Source organism: Miniopterus natalensis, chromosome 4 (assembly GCF_054644295.1).
Source record: "Miniopterus natalensis isolate mMinNat1 chromosome 4, mMinNat1.hap1, whole genome shotgun sequence".
In the NCBI taxonomy this organism is placed as follows: domain Eukaryota; kingdom Metazoa; phylum Chordata; class Mammalia; order Chiroptera; family Miniopteridae; genus Miniopterus; species Miniopterus natalensis.
The window spans coordinates 36997082-37022861 of NC_142084.1; the positions used below are offsets into that span (position 1 = coordinate 36997082).

The 25780-nt window shown below is 33.3% G+C and overlaps 1 protein-coding gene across 1 annotated transcript; it reads right to left on the minus strand.

Annotated features, from left to right (window-relative positions):
* Positions 1 to 1547: 1547 nt before the first annotated feature.
* CLGN (calmegin) lies at positions 1548 to 22713 on the minus strand. Its single transcript, XM_016206877.2, has 14 exons — positions 22547 to 22713; positions 20240 to 20313; positions 19525 to 19583; positions 17495 to 17636; positions 15565 to 15646; positions 13721 to 13913; positions 10621 to 10810; positions 8582 to 8695; positions 8304 to 8454; positions 6642 to 6857; positions 5635 to 5760; positions 5039 to 5198; positions 3980 to 4080; positions 1548 to 2222 (listed from the first exon to the last, which is right to left on the minus strand). Exons 1-14 carry the CDS (start codon positions 22688 to 22690, stop codon positions 2142 to 2144), a joined length of 1833 nt encoding a protein of 610 aa, XP_016062363.1. The 5' UTR covers positions 22691 to 22713; the 3' UTR covers positions 1548 to 2141.
* Between the last annotated feature and the right edge of the window lie 3067 nt (positions 22714 to 25780).

The window sequence follows — 25780 nt, forward strand, 5'->3', positions numbered from 1 at the left end:
TTTTAACCATGCCTTCCAAGTCACATTAATGATCACCGTTCTAATTCACAGAAAAAGTGCATGGGGCACAGATGCAAAGTTTTCAGAGGCTACTAATTTTGCTAACGTGTCTTCCTAGAGACATAATCAATGGGAGCAAGACTATCTTTAAAAATTCAAGAAGGAAGCTACTAAATTTAGCCTGTCAAGTTAAAAAGTTTCTTAAAAGGCCAACTAAAATAAAAGCAAAATACATTTTTCTCCTTTGTTACAGAAAAGGCTAAAATGTAAGTCATTTTACAGTGAGTCAGGGCGGGAAAGGGAAAGGCCATCTGTGGTTAAGGAAGACTGTCCGCTGCAGGATCTAGCACACACATTTATGAGAGTTTAAGTTTTGGCTAAACCTGTCAATCATGGTCCCTCCACCGAGGGCACACCCACGGGAGTAGCAGTGCGTTGGCAAAACTGGTTGCTCAGATCTTACCACTGCAAGCTCTTGGAGTTTAACGAAATGTTAAAGTTAAAACGAATCTGCAACCAAGAAAATAAAAAAAGCTTTAATAAATCTTTAGGAAAAAAATGTTTACATACAAGATACCTGTCAGACAAGAAGGTTTCCATAATAAAGGATTTATCTCCTGAAGTAGTTTACTTTCAGAAACATTCTCATCTAAAAGCATTCAATGTGTCTAGTTCATTTGGACATTCCAAACACAAAGGAAGAAAGGGGGTCCTTGCAAGATGTGTTCAGTTAGTATTAAATACAAAGTATGGTTAACTCTGTTTTAAGATTGCAACCACCAATTTATGCAAGTTCAGAACACAGCAATGGAATAAAGATTTTCATTTTCAATTCACTTTCTGAAATAAGTAGACTATGTCTGGCTTCCTTTAGTAGAAGGAGAAGCTAGAGACTCGTTTTCCTTATGCCCGCACTCTAAACATACTGTTGGGAAGGGGTTGTATGGGAACTTGGTGCTTGTCCAAAGATGGGGTGTGTATGTCCATGAAGGAGTCCAAAATAGTATCCAACTAGTATAAAGTTCTCTAGATAGTAGGAAAGTTTTTTGTGGTCTCAAAGATTTAGATCACCTTTCAAAGGGTCTAACCTGTTACCCAAACATAAAAATTTCTTAAAATATTTTAAGTGGAACAATATGGCTCCATTATAATGTCGTTCTGCAACTTCTGTTGCTGCTATCTACCTTAGAGGTAGCTTTGAAGCTAGATGAGAGAATAGACAATCTAGATTTAAATTTGTCTGGAAAAACGGCAAGACAAAAATATAAAACATATCTATTAGCCATTAGAATTTCTTAATGATCAGAAAAGCAATTTAAAGCCTCCCAATAATAACTTACCTATTAAGAAGGATAGAAATTAAAGAAGAAAAATATTTCAATTATATTTTCAAGAGCAGTGTACACATAAGCAGTGTAAGTAGGGTAAACCATTCTGGCGTAAACTATTATAAAAGCTTGGAAAATATCTGTTGTTTTATGAACCGATTATCTTTGTTTTCTAATGTAAAATATGCTGCACTATTGACCAGTGATTCTGTGAATGACGCTTAGACATTTCTGTTTTGTTGACCTGTCTGCCAACAAAGCACCTCTTTAAAGGAATCTGTAAGTGAACAAACCATAACTATAATTTGACACAAAATAGGTAAATATGGGTCACACACAACACTTTCAATTGTTAACAGAATTAAATAACCATATAGAAACTTTATTGCATTTAGCTCTGTACAACAGAACACTCTCTCATTCTTGTTGTAGAACTACCAGTTATATTGTAGTAGAGCCGTTTAAGAGGAAATTCCAATAACTGATTTTTCCAATAACACGGAAGCTGCTGCATTTTACTTTGCTCTGTACAAACCAAAACTCTCTCCAAACTATTAAAACTGTGTAACTTCTAATGATATTAATTAATCTCTTAAATCTGATATGTAACGTGCCACTTTTCTTTTATTCTGAATTCAAAGACCAGGTAACTTCAAAGTTTTTTTCCTGAAAAGACTACAGTGGATGTCTGAAATTATGAACAACATTACTAGGTATTAGAAACAGGCTATGCAGACTGATTGAAGTTCAGTGCTGGCACAATGATTTTAGATGCCATATTTCTCTCAGGATTTAAAAATACTTGAATACAGTTTACTCCTTCCGTACTCTTCTTTTGCGTACTGACTTTACTGGCCCATCTCCAGATCCTGTGCTCTCATCTGCTTCCTTCATCTAGAAAAAAAGAATTATGAAAATGTTTATTTCAATACAATATATAAACTAGTAGATAGTAGTAAATAAATTTCTTACTCTCTCAAATACATGTTCTATCAATCAAATGCTCTCATATATATATTCCTTTACTTCATGCACTTGACCAAAAATGTGTATATAAATTGGTGTTTTAATCTGTTCACCTTTTGGCATAATTACATTTTTAGAATAGCTCTGCTTATCAAGTATGCATCTGACAAGGAATACTGCTAACAACTCAATTCATGATTTCATTTTTATGACTGAGAACTTAATCTCAATGTCACAATTAATGAAAGGTTATGATATTTTCATTGTGGGATATTAAGCACCAACTAGTCATCACAGTATTTCTGTAAGTAATGAATTGCTGAGGTGATTTTACAGAGGCTTTTTCAGAATTTCTGACATATAGTACTTGGAGATAAATTAGGAGAGAGGAAAGGGAAATCAAATATATGGTTTGGGTTTTTTCTTTCCTTCAATTCTCATCCTTCTAGAATAAGCATTTACACATAAACTAAACTTGTGTAACAATATAAAATAATGGAGTTATATATTATACAAAAGAGTTATAATTATTTCTTAAGGTTATGCTATACAAAAATTGGCATATTTTAGCTCACTAACAAATGTATATAAAGAAAAACAAAAAGCTTGAAAATGGGATTAAGATTTTTTTAAGGTACACAAAATATTTTGTGAAGCAAAATGTAACTTGAACATATATTCAAGTGAATGACTGCAATTATTGTTATTTAGAAAATGACAGGTGAAAGAATGACTGTTTAAAACTCTGTTCTGGAAGAAATTATCTTCACTTAGCTGCCTCTAAATATGGACATTCATACTAGATAATAATCCGCCAAACCCCTTTAAAACCTCACAAGTCAATTAAAACCAGTAACCAGGTATATGTGCTGAATAGGCTTCAGAAAACAACAATAAAGCAAGTTTATTTGGGAGATATCTTCAAATAGACAAAATTGAAAGTTTATTTCATCATACGCAACAGGCCAGGCAAAATTGTACTGTCACCCTATCTAACTAATGAGAGTGGTGACTCTGTGGGGCAAGATTATGCAGCTCTTCAAGAGCTGGAGAAATAAATAGGCTTTTGGTATATGCTGGAGAGAAGAAAAGGAAGCTCTGGTTGTGAATTATACCCTGGCTGGTTTCTGATTCCAAAATAACTGACTTAAAAAAGGCACTGGAAAGTTCTATGGCAGGATATAAAAAGGGGTAGATTTATCAAGTTAACAGGAAAACTAGTTTACTAAAGGTTTGAGAAAAATACCATGTCAGGCAGATAGTACTCAACTACCCAATGAGTGAAATATTTCAAAATGTGGGACGTAATTATTGTGTCAGTGAGAATGTTTATACAATGACTGCTAAGAAAATTGTCTGCAATAAAATTATTTTTAAATATTCAAATGGTCTATTATACCTTTCAACAGAATATGCAAATGATAAAGTCAAATAATTTTTTATAGATGCAGCTCTACATTTTGTAAACCACAGGCTTACTTGATACTTTTTCATTAGGCATTAAGATGATATAAATTATAGTATTTTCTTGCCTTCTTTATGGACACAAAAAACAGTATGAAGGCTCCTATGAAAACAGAAATATGGCAAAAAACCCTTCACAAACCAGATTGCTGCTCATATTGAATTGATTTTTTGGGCTAATGATCACACAGAAATCTGCTTACTTTCTGTTAGATGCTCACCTCATCCTCTGATCCAGACTTGTTTGGTTTGCTACCTTCTTCCCGCCCTTCTATGATTTCTATTTCTTCTTCACTCTTTTCCTCAGGTTCACCATCTTCTTCTGGAATACAGATTTTATTAAAGGCAAAGACTTGATGAATTAGGATTTTGCTACTGAAAAGTATTAAATACAAAAAAGGGGAGTTTATTTAAATTCCAAATGTTTAAAAGCAATCTCTTCCATCAGAATTCTTAAACAATCAGTCTGTATATAATATAAAAACCAAAGAATCTATATGTGTAAGTTTATATATGTACATATGCTTATATACTTATACATATATAAATATACGTATGTGTGTTTTCTTAGATTATGATTTTTAAATCAACTATTTCATCAACTTATTGAAGTTAAAAATAGTGCTCAAGACATAATTTAAGTTGTAAAGGACTCAATCTGGATCTTGGCTTGGGACACCAGGCAAATATCAATAGTTTTACACCTACCTAGATGTGCATTATGAGGTCTCAATGGAGAACCACCAAAAAGCTTCAGTTCTTTAATTCTAACATCTTTAGGAGTTTAGTATAGGGTGGGAAGGGGACGTATGATTCAGCAATCCTTTCAGGAGATTAAATCATTTATTTGATATAAGCTATCTGATAAACAACAGCCACTGGAAGACTTGGTGTTATGTTGTGGCTACAATCAACTGTTTTATACCTATTTCTCTTGTACAGAGGCTGTGGTCTACACCACCATCTCATCTGCATTCTTGGAGTCAAGAAAACTCCTTGTAAAAAGCTGTGGCATATGGGACTCATAGTTGCTAGGCTCGTAAGCAACTGAACAATACTTAAATATCTTTCTTCCTAGAAGACAAAAACTGTGACTAAGGTGATGGCTGCCAGGGCACAACACCCATGCAGAGACGATTAGTTCTCTTTGCCGTGGTCATGCATTCTTGGGACTTCGGATGGTATAAATTTGACAATAAACAAGTAGCTAGTTTACTAGATAATCTGTTTCCATGAGCTTTGCCCAGGGTTCCCATTATAAACCACTCTCACTGTCATACCTTTTTCAAGAATTTCACCATCACTTTGCTTTTTTTCCTCTTCCAAGTCGACTGGCTTCTCCAGGGCTGCTTTCTCTTCCTTCACTTTTTGCTCTAGTGCTCCCTTTGTTTGTGGTTTACATATATCAGTTTTTTTATACTCTGCATCTTCATATTTTTTCTGTGGTAGTTTAACATAAGCTATTTTTACTAAAAGCAAAGCACTGTTTTCATTTATTGATTGAGAGAGAGACAGAGACAGAGACAGAGACAGAGACAGAGACAGAGACAGAGACAGAGACAGAGACAGAGACAGAGAGAAGTCCATTTGTTGTTCCACTTATTTATGCACTCATTGGTTCATTCTTGTATGCTCGTATTTGCCCTGACCAGGGATCAAACCCGAAACCTTGGCATATCAGGATGACACTCAGACCAACTGAGCTACCTGGCCAGGGCTGCAAAGCACTAAAAAAGTTTTTTGCAATAACTGACATCATACACAATAAAAATTATACAAAATTTATTACTTTTAAGAACCACTTCCTCAATTCATAGAACTCTTAAAACACTAAGAGGTGTGTGTTTTTAAGTTGAAGGAAATTCATTTTATTTACCTTTACTTTTCTTGGCCAACAAAATGAAGTAATTAATGCTATTGGAAGCACTGCTGTCACAAGATAAATGAGCCAAAGCCAGGGATGCTCTTGAGCAGCTGCCATTAACTGTGTAAATATACCAGGCTATAGAGGAAATAAGCATGAAAAATGCAACTCAGATTTTACAAACCTTCATCAGGAAATACAGCCTACCTCAAAAACCTTATTTTTACCTAGGCATTTTATATTAAGGAGTGTGAACTTGTTAAGCTAAAAAATACATTTTCCTATCTCAAACTTTGTAAAGTTTAAACCTTTTGATTATTAGCATCCATCGCTGTTAGAGACTTTGTAGTAAAAGATATGTCACTACATAGGTGGAAACCACTAACCTACCAGCAAAAATGATGACAATTTTCTTTGTTCGTAAATTTGAATTTCAGAATACAATTAGTCTTTATGGATATACACAGGGTGGGGCAAAAGTAGGTTTACAGTTGTGAGTATGCAAAACAGAGTTTATTCTAATATTTATTTGTTATTGTATTATTTTCCATATGAACTGTAAACCTACTTTTGCCCAGCCCTGTATTACCTGGCTCATTTAGAAGTATGCAACTCTGATAACTCATTCTGTACTTGTAAAGGACTTATTAATAAAATCAACCTGGAAATTTTTGCTACTACTTAGGCCTGGAATCGACAAGGTGACAAATACTTATAGACAAAGGCTACAAATAGAAATATTAAGTAGTCTCATTTCTATAAACAGAAAATAAATCTCATTATAACTATTATAATTTAATGAATGAAATGAAGACTTTCATATACATACATAGTTCATTATATAGTTTAAAATGAAGTTGTATCATAATATAGTAAATCTAAATATTCTGTCTATATAAACTTAAGTACATTTCTTTGGAACTTAGTAATTATTACATATTTATTTACCTTTTAAAGGGTAATTTGCATGACTATAACCAGGACCAAGTCCTATTATTACTGCATGTTCAGTACCATACCTCGTTAGCATTTGCTATCGTTCTTTTCACTTCCCAACCATCTGCAGCCCAGCGATCTGCTACTTCCTTTTCCGAACAGATAATAAAATTATCAAAGTAAATATCAGAGGTCATAGACCAAAGCTCTAAACCAAGAGCAGAGAAAGAAGTCAGAAGAAATGGATGCTCATCTTCAAAATAATCAGGATTAGGAATTTTTCGAGGACTCCAGATTCCCTGGAAGAAAAATAATTAGAGGACATTTTCAAATAAAATAATTTCATTATAAGTGCTACTTAAGAAGTAGTTGCTGTTGAATGAAATCATCTATACTAACTGGAGAAAAAGAAAAGTTCGATATTAATGCATTAGTAATTCACTGGAAATGAAATCTTGTTCTTGTTTTGTAAATAATGTTCCTATAAATAATACTGACTTTAAACACTGCAAAAAAAAAAGGGCAGAGTGAAAATCCATCACACTCAGAAACTTGAGTAATTAAATTTCACAAGTGATACTATTTTAGATGTTTGTGCTTTTTTTTCAATCCTCACCCGAGTATACGTTTTTCATTGATTTTGAGAGAGAGAGAGAGAGAGAGAGAGAGAGGTAGATATCGATTGGTTCCCTCCTATACTCCCCCTGACACAGCAGCCCAGGAATGTGCCCTGACCGGGAATTGAATCTGCAACTTTTTGGTTATAACACTCCAACCAACTGAGCCACCTGGCCAGGGCTAGACAACTCTTTTATATTTAGTAAAGTCTTTAAGACAAGATGTTATTAAAATTGCCCAAATCAGAGAGGTCACTATTTGGCAAAAATAGAGCCACTCCTTTTAACTAACATATACTCATGATGGGCATCAATCATGGTTGAACCTCAGAACAATTATCCAACATAAAAGTTCCATTAGATCTGAAACGATTAAATGCAATCAAATCAAATCAGTTTGACAGTATGATCACTCAATGACTCACTCTGCCATCATGTATATCTATTTTGTGCCAGGCACTATGCCTGAGCTACGGGTACAGTGACAGACATGGCTCTTGTATTATGGAGGAGTTTAAAGTCTAAAGAGGGAGGCAGACATTAAAGAAAAAAGTATATAAAATATTTTGTAATAAATGCTATGAAGAAAAACTAAAGTGAGCAATTAGAATATGTAACTGCATATGTATAATACATGTTACAAAGTGTCAATAAATAATCAGATGAAAATACAGGGTTAAATGGATAACATAATGGGCTTCTACTACAAACAGCTAGGTACATTCAAAGGTATCTGACTCATATTAGGAAAAAATCCAAATTTTAATAATACCAGGAAGTAAGCAGTACATTAATTAAGTACAAGCAGTCCTCTTGATGAGAACATGTTTCTTATATTTAATTCTAAAATAGAACTTTATTCCAGAATGATCAATTAATTATTAGGGAAAATATAGTATAAAATGGCTGATCTCCAGTTCTTAAATTAATTTCTCCAGGAAATTAAAGAATGCTTTACTTTTAAAATATAAATTAGCTGGAGTCTATCTTTGACTTCTTAAAATAGCCAAGGTACACTATTAGAAATCAGTTTTCTAAAGTGAATGTAACATTACCTATAACTAGATCTATAATAGAACTAGTATAACATTTTGACTCTACAATGGGAATGGAACAAGTGGTCATTACCTGGTAATTAGGATTATCTATCATAGGAGGTCTCCATTCTCCCTTGTATTTTGGGTTATCTATCATGGGAGGTTTCCACTCACCACACCCAATCTGACATGCTGGATTAGAAATACGAGGTGCCTCCCATTCTCCATCCATGTCTTCATTCCTTAGGATATTAGAACAAAGCAAATGTAATAACCTCAATTGTCTTCTTCCAGCCATATACACTAGCAACAAAAAGCAAAAGCAAGTAAGAAACATGAAATGGACCTTTGGAGATGAAGGATGCTTACCAGTCATCAGGCTTTGCAGCTCTGGGATCTGGAATAAAATTCGGTTCATTGTCAAGCCAGCCATCAGGTTTAACAGCACTTAAATCTTCTACCTGGGCAGGTTCATTTTCATCCCTGGAAACACAGCATTTTATGTTATTAATTATTCAAAGGTTTAAAAATGCACATTACAAAATTCAGAAGGTACTACAAGTATTTCCTGCCCTTATGTCTTTGGGCCTACTATGTCTCCATCTCTCATCCACCTAAATCTCCTGCTAACTTGCCAGTTTTTTGTACATCGCCCCGCTCCAGTGAGCTCTTTGTATGCAGGCACATATATATATATTCTTTTTTGTACAAATAGCATACAAAGTATGTTAAATGTTGCTTTTGTCCCTTAAAAACTCAGTCATTTAGCAACAAATACATATTGGATGCTGACTGTGTGAAGACTGTTCTAGGAAATCTATTTTATATACACATACATCCGCTTTATTCTTCCTAACAGTTGCATAGTTGTCTATTTTGTGGATATGCCATTATTTATTTAACCTATCTACAACTGAGAGACATTTAGTGTTCTCCAAAAGTTACTATTACAAATAATGTTATAACGAATATCCTGGAATATATTAGAAATTAGCAAGAAATTAGCCTTCTCTAAACTATATGAATTTAAAATATTTTTTCCAGTTTCTCATGTGTTTATTATTATAGTTTATGGTGCTTTTTTGTTTGCCATATACAAAACATTTATTTTAATGTAGTTAAAATGTGTTAGTATTTTCTTTTATAATTTTTCAATTTTATATCATATTTAGAAAGGTCTTTCCTACACTAATATTTTTAAATATTTAATTTTAGTAATTTTATATTTTCATTTAAAAATAGCACTTAGTAAATTCTAAAATATATAAACAGTCATGGTATGTACTGAAAAGAATTATTAATATAATTTCATTTTTATAGAAAGTAGAAATTTTAAATAAGGCTACGTTTTGGTTTTCCAAATAAGACTTAAATTAACCAAGTGGGTTAAATTTAAAAAGACAGATAATTACTTAGCAAAACCATAATTGTTACCCAATCAGCAGACAAAAATAAGGTTCTTAGGAATAAAGGTAACAAGATCTTTATGGAGAAGTTACAAAACATATTTGAAGGACAAAGAACACCTCCACAAATGGAGAGACATACAGGTATCCCTCACCATCTGAACTCAAGCTACGGGAACTCAGGAACTGAATACGTTTCTTTTAGGGAACATATTCATAATCCTTCAGAATGAAAATGACACAAATACTCAGCTAGCAAAAAATTATGGTTAAGCAAACTGGTAGGAGTGAATCCTATATAGTTTTATAAGATGCTGAAGATATACCTATTTTAAGGCTAAGTAATGAAAAAGACTACAAGTATGCAAAATATGCACACACATTATAGAGATTAAACTAGGAATTAAAATAAAATGTTGGCCCCAGCTGGCATAGTTCAGTGGTTGAGCATCGACCTAGGATCCAGGAGATCGGGGTTCGGTTCCCAGTCAGGGCTCAGGCCCAGGTTGAGGACTCAATCCCCAGTGGGGGGTCATGCAGGAGGTAGCTGATCAATGACTCTCTCTCATCATTGATGTTTCTATCTCCCTCTCTCCCTCTCCCTTCCTCTTTCTGAAATCAATAAAGAAATATATATATACACACACACACGCATATATATATATATATGTGGTTTACAAAATAAAAAATAAAGTGTTGGTGTTTTAGAGTCATGGAATTTCCACCCTCATCCCCTGACACACACAGCACTGGAAGCATAAAAATAAAGCTACACTTAAAAAAGCAACTAAATTAAAATTTCATTATGTTAAATTGAAAATTAAGATAATTAAAAAACAGGGAAGTACAAAATCCATTTTAGGAAAGTACTTCACCCAAAATAAAATAAGTAGTTCTGATGTTTAAAAGAATGTGTCTCATTAGTAGTAAACTTCACTTAGATGTCTTGTGCCATTACTTAATTATGCCAAATAATACTTTACTGCCAAACTCTTTGCTTACCAGTCGTCTGGTTTGGTGGCAGAAAGATCAGGGATTTTTGCTCTTTCATCCCAGTCGTCAGGTTTTTCATCACTGAGATCTTCAATTTCTTTGGGAGGATTGATAGAAGGAGCCACGTCCTCTAGTAGGCTTCCTTTGTTTACAACTATTTGATCAATTAATACTTCAAACGTATCATCTGGATTCATCACTAAGGACCAATTTAAATATATTATAGTCATATTGATAGACATTTAAAAAATAATCTTCTAAATAATAAAACTACCCTAAACTTCATGGGTAAAATTTTCTCTTGACCAGAAATAGAGCAATGCAGTAAATTAAGATATGCTGAAATCACCAGATTTAGTGGTTTCTAAAATCAAAGATAAAGTTTTAAGTAACAATAATCATTTAATAAAATGCTCCATTACTTCTCAAATTAAAAAAAATATTGAATAGCTAGCTCAATTTGGGACTCACTCCAGTCAGCTTCACTCTTATAGTTACAGAATACAACACAATCTTCTTCTGTATTTTAAAATAATTTTCTGAAACAACCTCAAACTTTAAAAGGTGTAAGTACACTACGAAAAATTTTATTTTTTCCTGAACCACTTAAGAGTAAGTTGCTGATCTCGTAGACATCATTCTTGAATGTTTTCATGTATATTAAATGAGGACATTCTCCTACATAACCCCAATCTAGGAAATTAACATCAATTACTATACTATCATTTCCTAGAAATCCTTAAAGTTTATTGGCATTTCACATTCAATGACTCATAGACAGTGTAAAATAGCTTAAGGACGATTGCAATTATTCAAGCTTATATGTATCAGTATGTTGAGGTAAACTCTAGCTTTCTAAAGTCCCTGTGCCGAAAATTTCATAAAGAACTCCCCTATCCTCTGTAATGACAAGAGAGAAGCTCTCTCCTCCTTCTGTAAATATGGAAGGGGGTCACTGGGTAAAGTTTATATCTTTGGCAAGAATGATAGATGAAAATAGCTGCCTAACATTTGCTTTCAATAAGCTAAGGAAGTAGGAGCTGCCAACAAATGTCAGGATCCTCCTGACTCACCTAGTTAAATGGGCCAAGGCTTCCTGAAGAAACAGTTCTAAAGTACAGCCTGTCTCCAAAGAGCCCAGTCACAACAGTGCCAAGTTATATCAAACTCAAGTACTGCAATTCATACACAAACTCAAATAATGCAAACACACACTCAGTATTTTCTCCTCCTTTTTCTCCACCATTTCCTCTTCTATTAATAGCTGCGATTATAACACATATTACAACAAAGGAAAAAATTCAAGGTAAGAGTAAGACCTTAAATGCAAAAGTACTAACTAGATCCTTCCTAATTCAAAAAAATGTATTTCCCAAGAAAAATCTTGTAAAGAATGTTTTCTGAATAAATTTCACAACTGAAATTGATTTTTTAAAATTACAGTTAAAACAAAAAAGCACACAGCAAATAGGCATTATGTGAAAAACCATCTTTGTCCAAAATCTTTGGACAAAAACAATTTCCACTTAGAAAGCTGTATTAAATATTTTAAATGAATCTACAATAAAAGGCATTGGATTATAAAGCTAAATATTTAAGGTATTCTGTAAGGTTCTTAGAACAACTACAGAACAGCATTATAAAAATGTAACAGTATTTCAGAGGGTTTTTTCCTAAAGAAAAAAGTCACTCAATCTTAGCACAATGTTTTTATGTATAGAATAAAAATGTTTAAGAGTCAGACTTGAATTTCACTTCCTATCAGTTATTGCTATTGCTTCCCAGAGCAAGTTCCTCAAGCTAAATTAAGGCAAAATAGAGAGAAACTGCTCCCCTCACATGATGGTTCTAAACAAAGTGTGCAGCATAGAGCCTGGTACACATGAGATGATTAATGACAATTTCAGTTTGGTTTTTTTTTTTTTAGTCTTTTTCTATGTGTTTGAATACTTTGCCTAGTGGCCACCATGATGTGCCTCCAATTTGATTCTTGTTTTCTTTCCCCATTTTAATATTATAAGCATTGTTTTCTTATTGCTAAACATTTCACAGTTATTGTGTTGTATTATATAGAAAATCCTACTCTAACACTTGGGTTGCTTTAATTTATAGTATATTTTCACACATGTCATTTGGATAAATTATTGAAAGTGGAATTGTGATTTCAAAGGACGTTAACCTCTCATGGCCTTTAATATATACTATCAAATTGCTTCTGACCAGGTTTGTACAGTAAAGTCTGATTAAATTCATTTGATCTTAGTTATAATTTTGCATGATTTCTACAATTTATGTTCCCCAAGATGTCCAGTACTATTTTCCAATTTCATATACGGCCTTTGATGTCAATGCTGCCATTAAAAATGAAACTGGTCATTGCCTTGGTAGACCAAATGAATATGTCTGCAGCAGCAGTCTTTGGGAGGAAAGCTGGAATCCTTTAGTCTTAGATGGAGTTGTCCTGTTGGGTTCTGACATGCTGTGATTTTATGTAATCCTGGGCAGACCACGGCTCTGTACCCATATGTTCTTGGGAAGAGGAGGAACAATCCCTTGTAACGTTCCACCCCTTCAACATCTATGCAAACTCCTATTTACATAAAGTAAAGTATGTTAATACATGGTTGCTCAATGCTTTCCCTTTCAGCCACTGCGAGGTAGGACTTACCAATAATCACAACAGCCTGTGAAACAGAGTCTAAGCTTTTCAGCTTGGCCTTACAGACTTCTTCCTCTTTGATCTGATTTCCAGTTTTCTATTCTTACAGCACCACTAATGTCATAGTGCCTAAAATATCCTTTTTGCCTCCTATCTTCCATATCCTATTGATACTTCAAGACTAGTTTGAATACAATCTCCTTCACTAGGTATCCTCAGTCACCAAACTGAAAAGTGATATTGCCTTTGAACTTGTGGCTACCTCATCTGTGCCCCTCAAATGGTACTTTACTTTCTACTTACACTAGAATTATGTCTGTTTTATTTCCCTAAAAAGATAAAAACTCTTTAAGGGTAGGATAGGATCCATGTTTGTTTTCCCAAAGCACTTGCCATGAAAATGTCAGTAGTCAGCAAATATTTTTGAATGAATGAGTTAAAAAGATATACCAAGGGTATAAAGATGAGTCTTCCTGTCTGTAAAGAACTTTTTAAGGTCTACTTCTGGAGGTTTGGCATGCTTCTCTTCAAAAACTCCAGTTTTTGGATGTTTATGTCTGAAGATAAAATGAAGTTTATAATCTTCTCCACATTTATCTGGTCCAAACATAATGGTATAGGATGTTTTATCATGAAAGTTTTCCTTCAAAGAGAGATGAGTGATGGGATTAGTTCAGAATTAGAATATTTAATGAATTTCTCTATTCTATCCAATTGGGTAGAGTTTACAAAAATGTATTAAATGCTAATTCACCAAAGAATTATTTTACACAAGTGACAATAAGGGATGTGGAAAAATGACAAATTTTATTTCAAAATAGATTTTTTTTTTAAAGCATACACTACACTACTTCCTTCATAAAGATGTAGGAGGGAAGCTAAAACCACCCTAGCAACATCATAATAAGCTTTAATTACTTTATATAAATCTGTATTACTAATATTTTATTAATAAAACTAAGCATAGAGAAAATCATACTTATGATCTTAAGACTACAATGATTATCCATTACTACGAATACACTAGGAAATGACCCTCTAGCACAGAGTGAAGAGAAATTCAGACACAAAAACAGACACAGAGACTGTTTTTACTACTGTTCTACTGCTAGTAATTTCTCACTTGACATGGCCTGCTGGTTATGAGCATGGGATCTAGAGTCAGATGCTGGGCTTCAAATCTTACCACTGCCCCTTAATTTAACTGCATGTCGCCCTGGGCAAATTTCTTAACCTCTCTGTAGTTTTGTTTCATCACCTCTGAAGAATGGAGATAATAACAGTACCTATCTTATAAGGTCTCTCTAAGGATTAACTAAGTTAATCATATAAAGTGCTTAAAAAAATACGTGGGCCAGTCTGGTGTGGCTGTGCAGTTGAATTTGGACTCATGAACCAGGAAGTCACCGGTTCGATTCCCAGTCAGGGCATATGTCTGGGTTTCAGGCTCAATCCCCAGTAGGGGGCATGCAGGAGGCAGCTGATCAATGTTTATCTCTCATCCATGTTTCTCTCTATCCCTCTCCCTTCCTCTCTCTCTCTAAAATCAATAAAAACATAAAAAAAAATACTTGGCATTAGCGTTTCTTATTGTCATTATACATTCAGGTGACTGTCACCTGGTAATACCTAAAACAACAGCTTGCACATTTACTACATATAGTCTCCCCTGTACTTGATCCTAATAATGGTACATGAACCTGCATTTAATCCACAATTCCCATGCAGAGCCATGTATTCTGACAAGTATCTCACCATCTCATACATCATACTTCTGTTGTATGCAAAAACCCTGACACACCCTCCTGAAGGAGAATGCTGTAAGAAATGTCTCCAAATGGGCCTCATATAAGCTGCTTCATTGTGAAAGCAGTTTGTTATTTTTTGTGGGCTGCCAAGTCCTGAACTAGCCACCTTTTTTATTTAGTTCTTTGATCATTTCTTTTCACTGCTTTGCTCTGTTTTATTTCTCTGAACAAATTTATGATTATCATTTTGTAAAGAAAATAACCCTAAGCTGATCTTTTAATGACATTTATAAGCACTATGATATTTCTTATTTATAGACATGGCAAGTGTTTTTATGTTGCTAAAGATTACAGAAATGGACGCCATCAAGTAATATGGCTACGCATGGAACTTGAAGACACACTGCAAAAGCCACATAAATTCATGTTGGGTAAAGATTTTCAGGGTTCTTTTCAATTTCAGTTGAAGATAGATATTTCAGTTTTATCAATTACTCCTTAAAATACTTATTAACTTTAATACTTATTAACATTAAAATATCATACCAGATTCAAATCATCAGTGTCTGTTAGAAGTTTAATGTATGCACCTCCACAATCAATACCATCTTGAAAATTTACTTCATATCTAAATAAAGGGAAAAATCACACTGCTGATAAGTAAAACTTTCTAATTGTTCTTCAAAATCTAATATATCACTCTCCGTTCATTCAAACATAAACGTTTTAATTGCCAGAAAGCCCATAATAAGCATATCCACAACCTAGGCAGAATAAACAGAAATGCTTCTTTTCTATGTGTATCCTTAAAATATTAAAAGAGAATGATTATCAATTATTAAAAAACCAACTAATTTTTGAAATAATTTTTTCAAAACTGCTGACTTAAGAATAAAATACTTTAACTAAAACTATAATAGAAAACTTCAAATTCAGATAAGGTATACACTATACATATTTCTTAATAGACTGAAAAACAAAGACTACGAGGACCACAGCTACAGCAACAGGTATCTAAGAAACTGCTAATGATCTTAGATATCCAGTTCACTACTAATTTTTCTTTTAGTTCAATTATACCTAACCATGTAAATAATTGTACATTTAATTAAATAGCTCCAGCAAAGAAACTTCATAATCTTAATAAACTGGAATATTTCAGACTTTAACAGCTAGGAGATATGAGAAATATAGTATAACAGCTAAAGAAGCAAACTGACATGAGAGTCTTCATGGATTTACAACACCGAGTATTTCTCAGAAAAAAAATCAAGGCAATAGTCTTGTTTAGGCAATGAGACAGACATATTAAACAGTATTTAGAAGAGAATTTTGATAAAGTGATGAATTATAAATGACATAAATCAATGAGGAAATGGCTATAAGTGAAAAACACTGAAAACCCAAGAGATTATGATTTGATTTAATAAATATAAAAAAAGGTGAAAACCAGAAAAGTAACAAGAACTAGTGGTAATTTTAATGGGCTATTTAAAATCTTTCTGAAGAAACTTTAGTGACAATAAAGTAAAAAAAAACCCAGCATACAAAACTTTGACAGTGTGAACCCAGTTAGTGTATATATTCTATATTGAAAAGAACAGGAAATACAATACCATTTTAAGTGACTGAGTTGTCAGGTCGTGGTGATTTCCCTTTCTATTTTCTACTCTGCTTTATTACTCAAGAGCTCTACAATACGGTGACAAGCATATACTTTGAATCAAAAAGACCAGAGATTTATTCTTGATTCTGCCTCTTACTCCAGTGACACCGAGTGTAGAGGCAGGTTATTTAAGCTCTATGTCTCTATTTTGCTCATCTCTCATATGGATACACTGCCCACACACCACAAGGACCATCATGATGATTAACAGCAGCATGCACAGTGATGGGCAAATAAGTGCTCAAAATGTTAGCTTCCCTTATGATCAGAAGAAAGGTTTGGTTTTGTTCTTCATTTCAAAAATCAAGGACCGTTTGTTTTCCTCAGAGCCTCAGCAATATTTTTATTTTAAGCAGTAGCTGGCAAAGAAATTTATGTCTTTGAGGACTATAAAGTAAAATAAATGGTGCGCAATGTGAATTAAATATACACATTCACTATTTTAGGTAAAATAATATAAAAAGAGATATAGTTTTATTATAGGCGGTTTAAGGAACAAAGAGTTCCATAAAAAGCTAAGAACAAGGAAGAACAGTTTGTAAATTGTATCTATAAATGTAAATATAGCTTAGTTACCCTATTATGTCTAGACTCAATCACCATGTCTATTTTTAAATTAACCTGCTTTTCACTTAAAACCCTCAGGTGTTTATGTGTGTATACATGCATTGTGTGTTTAAGTAAGTAAAAATGAAAAAGGAAATCTGGAGTTTTATCCCATTTTATAACCATTATAGCTATATTCAGAAGCCAAAGTATATAAAACTAATATAAATTTCAGAAGATATGTAAAACCATAACAAAACTTACTGAATTATCAAAGGTTTAGTAGCAAAAATGAAGGGTTTTGCTAATGTAGCAGATATTGCATGATGCTTTGCTCTGGATTTCAACACCAGTCCTCTGTCACCAGGTACTCGGTTTTCTTTCAGTTCTTCTATTTCCCATCTTCCTAAAATATAAAGCAGAGCCAATTAAACTACAACCAAAACACTGACTTAAAATTATTTATCAGCAGTAGTGACCAATAGAATTTTTCCATGAAGGCTGATTTGGGAAAAATAAAGCAAATTTTAAAATCAGGAAATAATATCTGCAACTGTATGTGTGCATACTCCTTTTCCTCGTACCAGAGAATGGTTTCATTTTCTTAGCTGAAATTGTGGAAACCAATAAATAACAAACACTACAGTATCTGATTAAAGCCCTTCTAAAGCTGGCTTAGTTTTTGGACTTCTCTGACTTTTTAATCAATGAAATTACAAAATATGCTTTGTCTCAAACATTGTATTTTTAAAATGGGATATGTTAAAATTACATATGGCACAGAGAACATCTTTAACACAAAATGTGCAGTTTCCTCAGTCTTATTTTGAAATACATGGTATTCAATAGTTATTTTTCTTACTTTGCAGAAGTTATTGTGGGGATTTAAATTTTATTTTGTAAATTGTATGCTCAATGAACACAAATTGTAGTTGCCCTTCCCAGATTAAGCCAATCAACTCTCAGAACTTTTTTGGCCAAGAGAGTAGAAAGCACTGGATAAGCACTAAGCTGAACTACTGCAAAGCTGCCTTAGGCCCTCTCTGAGCCGGAATTTCCCGTGTTTAAGGTCAGGAAGCTCCTGAAATTAGATCATGGGCTTCATACAATACTTGCAGCCCTATCGTTGTACATTAGAATTTTCTCCTTTTCTCTTTTTAGGAAGGAAAATAACCAACTTATATTAATTTGTTCTAGTTTTGAAAATTGTAGGACTGCCTATTCCAAAAACACGCAATTTAATAAAAATTGGCTACTTTCCAGTATTGTGCCAACTTGAGACATTAACAGGCATTTTAGACTCACAAATACTTTCTATATTACATTTTTCTTTCTTAAAAAACCCACAGTGCAAGAATCTGAACCAATTATATGAATCAGAGAAAGGTGTTTTGGTCTATCATTGTGCAGACTTTATTGGGCTTTTAAAAATGCTTTTGAAAGTTTTCAAGTTTCTTTTCCCCTTCTCCCTCTAATTTGGCTATATTATGGTTTTCTAAAAAAGATGATAAATTATCACTATTAACTTGTGGTTTGACCAAAACAAAAAGGTCTTGTTTTAAGAAGTAACACTTTTATCTTTAGAATTTTAAGGATATTTATAATAAAAGATTTTTAAAACTATGTTGCCTCTTTTGCAATTATGCACAGGCACTTATTAGCTATGAAAAAGATACCATCTAGCACTTTAATTTTAGAAAACTTGTCACAAAATAATTACTCCTCAATGACAAGAGGTTTTTCCCAACTTCAAATAAACAATAACTTTCTATTAATCAATCATTTACCCAAATGTAGACAATATCAGATAATATAAAATCTGATGTAAATAAAATTTCAAAAAAGAATTTATTTGGTTTTATAAGACATCCTGAAAGTCGGTCACTTAAAGGATTGGTATTTATTAAACACTTATTGTACTTTTATTAACAACTTAATCTGAAAATTTTAAATAAATCTATTTCCAGGGCAAACCCTGTATCCCAGCACCAAATGTTTTAAGCAGATTTGCTTACTCCTGAAAATGAATCTTACTCAAGTGGCACTTGACAGAAGCTATCATTAACTACTGTGAACACTAAATAGTCCTGCAAGGAAATCTGATATTGGTAGCTTAAGTGTGGATTACCCAGGACTCCCAAAAAGGAGTCCCTGGAAAGGAGACAAGATAAAAGACTTAATGTCCTATTGTAAAGACTGAGGCTCCATATACATATTTCATAGAAATATAATTTCAAAAGCTAGTAAACTTTGGGTCATACTAGTTATATTGAATATTTAAATAAATATTTTACCATTATACATGGAAGTCTCTGTGCCTGTATCATCTTTCTTTGCTTTTGATAAGACCCACCTATAAATAAAGGTAAAAGCACATGTATAGCATTAAAAATCTAACCAGCAATTTATAGATACAATGCACATTGAAAACACAAAAGAATACCCAACAGTTGCTTCTCATTCCAAAATAAACACTTAGAGGCTATATAAAGACGCCTATACATCATACTGCAAGACTAGAGATACATCAAATTTGCAATTTGCAATTTATTAGCTGTATGGTCAGGGGTAAGATACACTAAGTCTCAGTTTCCTCACCAATAAAACAAGATATAGTACTTACCTACCTACTTAGGACAGTGTCTGGCATATAATAATCAAGAGGTAATAACTCTTATTGTTTTACCATTATTTAGGATGGAAGAGTAAATTGAATTTGTCATGTGAAATTAGATTATTAATATATGTCCTAAAGGATGAAGAAATGTTATACATTTTTACTTTACATTCATAATTTATTTATTTTGTTTATATAAATGAATAGCTATTCAAATTAAACATTTCTACCAATAACAAAAATGTGTTAAGGTATTGGTTTACATTGTCAAATAAAGCACTTTAGCATTTTTTAATAGTTCCATAGTAGGGGCAATTTTCACAGGCCAATAACCAATAATTTCAAAAAAACTAAGCAAGTCAAGGAAAACATTCTCTTGAATGAATACTCACCTAGCCAACCTTCCACTATCAAACGTTTCTGTAAAATATACTTCTCCTACAGGTTGAGGTGTCTTATATTTAATCTAGAAAATAATTTTTCAAAATCTAAAGTTATTCATCTTCACAAATATTTTTATTAAATAATCTCACTAGTTAAGAACCTATTATATAATGGATGTATAGATAATACAGATATAAGGTAACATGGTCTCTGACCTCAAAACTTTGTATCCTGGTGGTGATAAGATAAAAGAGAATATAAGAAATACAATGATGGGAAAAATACTGTATGTGCAAACAGAGTATACACCGATTCCTCTAACACAGAGGAATAGGAAAAAGGAATAGAGAAGGCCTCAAGACACAGCTGATATGGCCTTAAAAGAGTTCTAACAGGTTACAATATTTGGGGATATAAATCATTAAAAGCAAAATAAATAGCATGATAAAAAACTGTAAGATGAAGAACTCAGTAAGCATGTAGGCTAGTTAAAATTAACTCTTCAATTTCACTGATCTGTGACTGGAGAATGATGAGAGTATGTTGAGAAATTAGGAACCTAGAGAAGAAAAGTATTCAGTAGAGAAAGCACTGCAAAGCAAATTGTATGCACAGTCACTGTGATGATGATCATGATGAATGAGGTGCTGGTGGTAGTGGTAGAGATTCGGTGGCTCTTTCATCCTCACACTACTTCTATGAGAAGAGTACTGTTGTTGTACCCATTTCATGTATGATGAAACAATAGAAGAGAGGCCAAGTAACTTGCCCACTGTCTCACAGTTAGGTAATTATAGGATATGAGTCCAGGCTGCCTGGCTCCAAAGCTTGAACACTTAACCACTACACTATATAGAATGTACCAACAAAAGCACGTAAAAGATTAAAGATAATTTATTGACAAATTATCAAGAGACGATTTGAATTGATGGTGAATGATTAAATTTTGCCAAGCATAATAGATATGGGTCCTTTCCAAATCCGCCTTGGTGAGTTTATTTGTATGCCTAACTGTGAGATTTCTTCTCTTCGCCTTCAGAGAAAGGATGCGGAAGTACTTTTTCTATTTTCACTGGCTCTACCCTGGCCTGATAGTATAACATTTCCTGTCTATTAAAGGGAAGGAAATCAGTAATTAAGATTCTACATAATTACTGAAAGGGTCAAGATTCTGCTATCAAAATAGTCAATCGACTATGAAGTTTACTGCTCTCTCTGTTTTCTACACAACGGAACATGGGCAATGGTGTCACAGAGGCCTCCCTCTTCTCTGTCAGACCGCCCTTTACATCAAAAGCAGTGTATTTTGCCCTTTATTTATACTTTACCATATCTTGATTACTCGTGCCATACAATTACAATTAGAAGGGTCAAAAATCAAAATTGTTCTTTCCAAGGTCTTATCACCTTTTCATATTACCACCAACTGGAGTGAAGAGGGGCAGGTATCTGCCCACTCATTTGAAGTGTCCTCCTCCAAAGGCCCTGTAGCAGCTGGATCTCACTCAGTCATTAACACTCTGATTACTTACTTCCTGTGGTTCATAGAACTTGTTTTTAAAAGAATATGTTTGTGGGGCTTAAAATTTAACAGGAGAGTGAATATTTACCTTAAACAGCTGAATGACACTTGCATTTGCAAATAAAAACCTCTGAAAGTCTGTAACTGTATATTACTCTTGCCCTTTAAACAGTAACTGACACAATACAATAGATGCTCTCTCACCATCAAAATATTTCTGAGACAATTTCTGGCTGTCCTAATATTATATATGAATATCCCTCAATGTGAACATTCTTATGGATTGTCAAGATATACAAAAGACTCTCTGCAACATTTTTCAGACTCCTGTTAAGCACCACCTCCCAGCACATCTTACCAATGCTGAGACAGAAACACAGCTGAGCTTGCTAACCGGTGACCTTGTCATCACTTCCCTTTCTAATTCACCCTCCTATTTAGTATTTTCTTTCCTCAAAGAAACAAAGAAAAACTACTTACTTTACTTCTAGGAGGGCTTCTCTCTTTTATCTAGAAGAGCTGGCAGTGTCAGAAATAAGACTGAAAACCTTTCTCTTAGCTGGAAGTACTTCGATCTCTTTATCCAGTGACGAACTCCTCCTATTCTAACAGTCAAAACCTTCCCCATGTTTATTTGGTAATAAGTGCCATGCACAAATTTCTGTAGTTCACAGCACTCGAAAACACAAAGCAACAAATAGTTTCAGTTTGACTGAAATAAATCTTAAGAGATCAGTCACTCCTATGTATCATATGAAGGAATAATTTACAACGGATTGCTCAATAATCTTACCTCTGAGGAGAGTTCATCTTCATTCACATCAGTCTCTTCTGAATTTTCATCAAAGTCTGTCATCTCAACGCCATCATCCATAAATTCTGCATTAACTGAGATGCACAGAAGACCCAAACATAGCCAAAAGCCTTGGAAATGCATACTGATTATCTGCAAAATTAAAAGTTATTAGTGAAAATAAAACAAAGTTGTGAAAAACGTTTAAGTATACTTACAAAGAAATCATTTCCCCTTAATACCTCCTTTATTCCAGCATGGCTTTTCAGACAAATCATTAAGAAAATTGCTTAAATTATGCTTTGACCCTGTGGAAAATACAAACTTGCAATCTCATAGGACACAGATTCTAGAGCTACAGGCCTGCCTCTAAAAACAAAGAGTCAATGGCACAAACCTCAAGATACAGATAACAGTGATTACCAAACTCACTGTTAAAGAGGATGATTCCTAAATGTTTGCTGAAGTTGCTTTACTTATTACAATATTGTGTAAGTGTATAAAAACATACAATTGGAAATTTTATCATTATAAAGCCAAAATACATTGATAAACACCAAAAATTAAAGAAGAATTTTATCACAATTTAATGTGTTTTGCTTAAATCAAATCACAGCTTAAAAACCAAATAAATATGGGAATTTTATTGCAATCAGTTTGACTGAGATGGATAAAGTTCTTTTGCATTTATCATTCCTATAGTACTGTGAGGACTCAATTATCAAACCATTTCTTTATTCAAATACTGCAAGACTTTTGTTCCTTAGAGCATTAATTGAGATGAGAAGAGGCCAAATATAATTTGGTTGTCTCTTGGCAAAAATACATGATTTACATACTATGTCCTCCTCTATTCCCATCAGCATGCTAACAGTTCAAGTTTTGTTTCTCAGATTTGTAAATACCAAGTAACAGTGGACACTGAAACAGGATGGCAGTCTTCAGTTACAAGGTGGTCGGTCAGTCATCCAGATGACACAGAGTATAGTTGTATTCTCTTTTTTTCAAAGTTACCATCAACGTGAATTTTTTTAAAGTAAATTCTTAGAGAGAACTCTTAGATCCTCCAGAACATATCTGTAGGCCTCCATGGGTCTGCTTATGAAACACTGAATTGATGAGATAGCATTCTACTCCCACCAGAATGGCTATAATCAGAGACAATACCAAGTGTTGGGAGGATGTGGAGTAATTGGAACATTCATACATTGCTGGCACAAATGTGAAACAATGCAACGGTTTTGGAAAATAGTGTGGCAGTTCTTCAAAATGTTAAAAATATAATTACTATATGACCAGCAATTCCACTACTAGGTATCTACCCAAAAGAAATGAAAACAGATTTCCACACAAAAACTTCAATATAAATGTTTTAAGAAATATTTTTTTCAATAGCCAAAAAGTGGAAACAACCCAAATGTCCACCAACTGATAAATGGATAAACAAAATGTGGAATATCCATACAATTGAATATTATTTAGCAATAAAACAGAATGGAGTACTGATATACTACAAGATAGATGAATCTCAAAAATATTCTGTTGAGTAAAAGAAGCCAGTAATAAAAGACAACATATTATATGATCCCATTTAAAAGACATAGGTAAATCCACAGAAATGGAAAATAGATTAGTGATTACCTAGGGAATAGAGTGGAAAGAAAAGGTTAATGGATACAAGGATTTTGGGGAGAGGGGAGGTAAAAATGTTCTAAAATTGAAATATGGTAAGGGTTGCATAACTGTAAGTATATTAAAACCCACTGACTTTCACACATTAAACAGGTGAACTTGAAGGTACAAATAATGTATCAATAAAACTGTTCCTAAAAAAGAATCATCAGACTGTAAAAAGCTTTTCCCCATATAGTTAACACGACTGATTAGAACCATTTCTAATGAGGTCAAACTTTAATGGATGTGTGGACTAAGTTTGCCTTGGTTTCTTCTAAAGGTCATCGGCTACAACTCTAAAGTGAAAATGCATTCTTTTTAAATCAACACCAATCTACCATAATATGAACATTCCCTATTAAAAGTATGTTAATACCACCAACTTTATGGACAAAGACAACCACAAAAAGTGATGCATGCTGTCATTTGTTAGAGGAGTTTGAGCTCTCTGAATCAGGAAAGAGGTGTAACTGGGATAGGAGGAAATGAAGGAGAGCAATTTGACTCAATAACAAGAGGTAGGTTTATGTCTTAAAATTTTCACTTATTGGCAAGAAAGTGAGTATATTTGCAAATTGGTTATTAATTGTTAATAACTCTGAAAGCTTCATTGTTCTAAAATTTTAAGAGCCTTCTATGATTTATACAATGTAAAAGGTGTTTTGCTTGACTCACTATTAATAGCATTTAAGTAAAACAGAAATGCATAAATTAATAATAGCAGTAATAATGAACATTAATATCACTTTAGACCCATATCTTCTCCTTCAAAATGAACACATACTTTAGGTTCTTAATAATTAATTTGTTGGGGAAAAAATGTCCTAAGTGCTTTGTTTGAGCTCTGGTGTACTGGCCTACCAGGGAAGAATTAATGGGAAGCCAAGCAGGCAGTGCTCTCTCTGGAACCCTACTCTAGATAGCTTAATCTAGATTAATAAATAATATTATTCATTAATAATAGATAGGAAATAAATAGAATGGGCATTATCACGTCCAATCTACAAACTGGAATCAGAAAGATTTAAAAAACTGGTCAAAGTCCCATGATTAGAAATGTGAAACTAGATTAGCATCCAGAAACATTACATCAATATGTTATGCTACCTCTTACTTTAATTTTACACACTGCATTATTATATGTTTACTGATAAAGCAATAGAAAGAAATCACAAAAATGTTAACAGCATGAATTTTCAAACCTCTTAGAAATTTCCAAAATTTAGATTACTAGTATCAAGCAATGAAGATATTTACCCCCAAATGGCCATATCTACTTTACTATACAAGTGACATACTTAAAAATAAACTGCAAGTGGTCACAAACTGTTCTGCAGACAACGAAGTTCTAAAGGATAAGAGTACCCATTAAGAAAATTATATAGTCCAAGGTCGTTGTCGCTATTTATTCCTTTTTTAAAAAGTAGAAAAATATAGACCTAATGCTTTCTATTTAATTCCTCAGTGTTCTGTCATTACTCAGTGATGCACCGGCTGACAATTGAGAATTACTCATGAAGTTCATAGTATTACTTGAAAGTCTATTATTACACTATGGTG